Raw genomic sequence first — 4,171 nt, 5'->3', positions numbered from 1 at the left:
CGAAATGTGCTGCCCAGTGTCAGAAAGCTTGGTCTCAGTCACAGGTTATGAGTCCTTCAACAGGATAATGACCCAAAACATACAGATAAAAACACCCAAGAATGGCTAAGAAGAAAACATTGGACTGTTCTGAAGTGGCCTTCTATGAGCCCTGATCTAAATCCTATTGAACATCTGTGGAAAGGCCTGAAACATGCAGTCTGGAGAAGGCATCCTTCAAACCTGAGACAGCTGGAGCAGTTTGCTCATGAGGAGCGGGCCAGAATACCTGTTAACAGGTGCAGAAGTCTCATTGGGAGTTACAGAAATCGCTTGATTGCAGTGATTGCCTCAAAAGGTTGTAAAACAAAATATTATGTTAAGGGTACCTTCATTTTTGTCCAGGCCAGTTTCATTAGTTTGTTTTTTAAAATGCTTCTGTTGAACCACAATTCAAAAGCTATGTCTGATTTTCATTAGTTAATTTTCAGAAAAATTTTATTTATTATTACTTTTGTCAGTTTCACATTATTTCAGCGACTATTGTGAGTTTCTCTTTCTTTAGCGGAAAGGTACCAACAATTTATTTATTTATTTTTTTTTTACTGCACACACCAATAAGGCTGTCTTAAGAACTATATATGTTGGCCAATCAAATATGGTTTAATGCACATTCCTGGGAGATAACTTTAAAATGATTATCTATAAATTTATCTTCATGGCATTATAAACCACTGTATAGTTTTTTTGGCACCTCATAGAGCTTCAGAGCTAATGGATGTGTTACACAGGTCTCCCTGGATCGTATTTGACTGTGTTTCCACCCATTTGTTTTTAGCAGCATGTTCAGTCTGTGCATAAAAACCTCGAGTAAAGACACAGGAAATGAAAGGAGAACAAAAAGAAATATTGCAAAGTTTTTACATTCTGCTGAGGTGTAAAAATTGTGTGAATAAAAAGCGAGCTTAAACAGATTTAGTGAATAAATGGTAGCATACATGAAGCATGTGACTTAAAAAATGTCAGATTTGTTTGGAGTGGCAAGGATTCGAAACTTCCTCACAGAAATGTGAGATTCCCATCATGTTTTCCACAGGGTTTTCCAAGGTTTGAGCTTTGACTGGAGTCCGTTCAATGACCTTATCTTCTGAAATGCTTTAGTGGCACTGACTGCAGAATTTGCTCCACTAGCTGTTCATCTCCTCCTTTTAACTGTCTTAAATATAACTTGGTAAATCTACAGAAACACTAAGAATGAACCCGTTTTCTAGCATGGCCCAGCATGTCTCAACTATGCTGCTTATCCAATAAATAACTCTTTTTAATGATTCTACCCTGAACTAGAACACCATAATGAAATGGGTTTAGTAAGGATTTTCTCTCTTACTATTTATTGAGAAAGGTCAGAAACTGAAGGCATGCAGTCTGTCTTCAACTGAAAGAATGTACTTCAGGTGTTTAACACAACTTAAAAGTCAGTGATGTCCCAAGTTTTTTTGCATCAGTTGTCTGAGACAGAACAGCTGCTGTTACCTGCCAGTGACTGGGCTGTCACCAGGACTCCAGCATGCTTACAAGCTCTACTGCTGATTTGCCCTTTATGGTTGTGGTTTAGTTATGCTGTATTTTCAGTTTAAGTAATTCAGGTGTGTTTGGCTGTGTAGTTAAGTTGAAGTTATATACTGTAGTTGAGGTGTTTATGGCTGTCTTGTGTTTTCCCCAGAATGCAGTAGTGCAGTGCCCTCTGCTGGTAAAGAGTGGGAGGAGTACATTCAAATAAGAAGCCTGGTGGAGAAGATCCGGAAGAAACAGAGGGGTGAGGATATGTGCACAAACACGCTATGTAAACTTTTGATTTTTTTTTAAATGTATGAAATGTGTTAATTTTTATCACACAGTACCAAAGAAAAGTGCTATGGATTATGTGTCTTATTGTAATTTAATGTAAGGTATTAGTTTGTTGTGACAGAACAACATTCAAGTCGTGGACCAAAACATGTAATAATAATTGGTTTTTGCATTTTGTGTGTATTTAGGTATGTCAATAGTGTTTGAGGGCAGCAGAGAGGACTACTTCCCAGACCTGATGTCCTGGGCTCAGGAGAACGGGGCTTCCTGTGATGGCTTCACTGTGGCCAACTTTGGTATGGAGGGCTATGGCTTGCGAGCCACCAGAGACATCAAGGTCAGCTAAGCACAGTAGTGACAACTTTTTTCTTTTTTGACTTTGTATGGATTTTTGAAGTAGAATGATATATTATATTTTTGATACTATTCTGCTGTGCCACAGACCTAAATAAAAATCACAACAGTTTTATGTAAAGTACCAGACCCCCCATTAACAGCCCATTGGCATTAACAGTTTCAGTTCAGTTCAGTTTTGTTTGTATAGCGCCAAAATGACAACAAAGGTCATCTCAGGACACTAAGGTCTAGACCTTACTCTTGTTGTTATTATTATTATAATAGAGAAAACCCCAATAAATCCCCCTTGAGCAAGAACTTGGCGACAGCAAGGAAGAAACACTCCCTTTAACAGAAGAAACCTCCGACAGACCCCAGGTCTTGGTGGGCGGCCTTCTGCCTCGACCTGTTGGATAGAGGAGAGAGAAGATAAAGAAAAGAAACAGGACACAGCAAACATGACAACAAACAATCAAATGCTGGTCAGGCCAGGGCAACCTGCAGAAAGGTACAGGGAGAAAGAGAGGACACTACGGGAGAGAGGAGACACACAGTTAGTGACACCAAGTGTAATAAGAGCTGAAGAATTAATATTACCTATATGAACAAGATTTATTGCTCAAAAGGGACAGTACATGCAACACAGTCACACAGATACGTTGGCTGTTTTCAGAGCTTAACAGTATATTTAGGTTTGACGAACAGTAACCTTAACCATGAGAAACAGCAGTGCTACATTACTGACACTCTCCAGGTGACAGACACACAGCAGAGCCTCTCCTACAGTGCTGCTAGCTCAGCTACACCTCAGGTATCTGTACAGTGACTCTCAAAAGGACATAAACCTGCTTGTAGTGACTGTCAGAGCTTGATTAGAGTCTGTTTCTCCAGCAGAGAAAAGAACACGTCAACAAATGCTTCCCAGGATTGTTAGCTTTGACTCTATCAGTGTTACTGTGTGAGCAGTGGTCAGTGTCCTCTGACCCTCCATGTCACACATTACGTAGTGCCGAAGCCCCCCCCTCTCGTTGCTCACTTCTCTTTTGCACCTTTTAAATATGTTGGGAGGCAACATGCGTATTTATGGGAAGGGAAGTCAGAAGAGACAGACTAACACTCTTTGGGCTTTGGATGGTCTTACTGACTCACAATATAAATGTGATCATTTATTATAAAATAGCTGGCAGATGTTCGTGTTGATAGCAGTTCTTAAGGGAGTGAAGAGTGTCAATCATTTTGTTTCCATTCCTACATTTAAGTGCAGTCCTGGCTTACAGTATGAGCTTCTGGCTAAATAAAAGGAGCTCCTGCCACCTGTTGCATCATGTTGGAAAAATATATGTAATACTAAAGCTGTTATTGTGTTTATGTGTATGCAGGCAGAGGAACTCTTCCTGTGGGTTCCCAGGAAGATGCTGATGACAGTGGAGTCAGCCCAGAACTCTGTACTGGGTAAGAACTTCAGATGATGAGTTCATAAAATCAAAGTATTTGTGAGGAAACTGCACCACTCCAGGAGCAAATATGAATTGTTTACAACAAAGAAAAATATGATAAAAGAAGAAAACACCCAAAGGAATTCCATTAAATCTTCTTTTAGCTTTAGGAAGCAGCAAAACATGGAACTTGTTTGAATAAATACTGTTAGGTCAGTGTGACCCCAGTCCTGTTTAGATGCAGCATAGGGCTGCATAATAAATTGCTTTGTTGGCTTGATTTAGATCCCTGTGTGATCTCAGTCTCATGTGACAATGACTATGCCGTGTTTGCATTAGCAGTGAGATCCCTTGCATCAAATTAAGCTCTCCCTTTTCCTTGCTGAGTTAACTAATAACCACAGAGTGATTTATTTCTGCCTCAACTGCTATTCGGTGCTAGGTGTATAGGTTAGGCAGTGCAACATTTGAAAAATAGTTGCAGAATATCTTTCACACTATCAGACATGTTGGATTTGTTTTTGAATCAGCCTCTCTTCCAGTCTATATCTTGTCACATGATGTAATGCATT

At 39.7% G+C, this 4,171-nt stretch overlaps 1 protein-coding gene across 2 annotated transcripts in view; it reads left to right on the top strand.

Annotated features, from left to right (window-relative positions):
* Nucleotides 1-4,171, top strand: part of setd3 (SET domain containing 3, actin histidine methyltransferase) — a 46,756-nt gene that overhangs the window by 7,147 nt on the left and 35,438 nt on the right. For both annotated transcript variants that reach the window (XM_020615700.1, XM_020615699.1), the window contains exons 3-5: nucleotides 1,703-1,795; nucleotides 2,016-2,164; nucleotides 3,543-3,615. In XM_020615700.1, coding sequence (XP_020471356.1) covers nucleotides 1,703-1,795; nucleotides 2,016-2,164; nucleotides 3,543-3,615 — 315 coding nt within the window. The remainder of the gene's footprint in view (nucleotides 1-1,702; nucleotides 1,796-2,015; nucleotides 2,165-3,542; nucleotides 3,616-4,171) is intronic.

This window comes from Monopterus albus, unplaced genomic scaffold, assembly GCF_001952655.1.
Source record: "Monopterus albus unplaced genomic scaffold, M_albus_1.0 scaffold169.1, whole genome shotgun sequence".
NCBI classification, from domain to species: Eukaryota; Metazoa; Chordata; class Actinopteri; order Synbranchiformes; family Synbranchidae; genus Monopterus; species Monopterus albus.
Note: the sequence above shows the minus strand (reverse complement) of the source record. Positions and strands in the feature narration are given on the sequence as shown.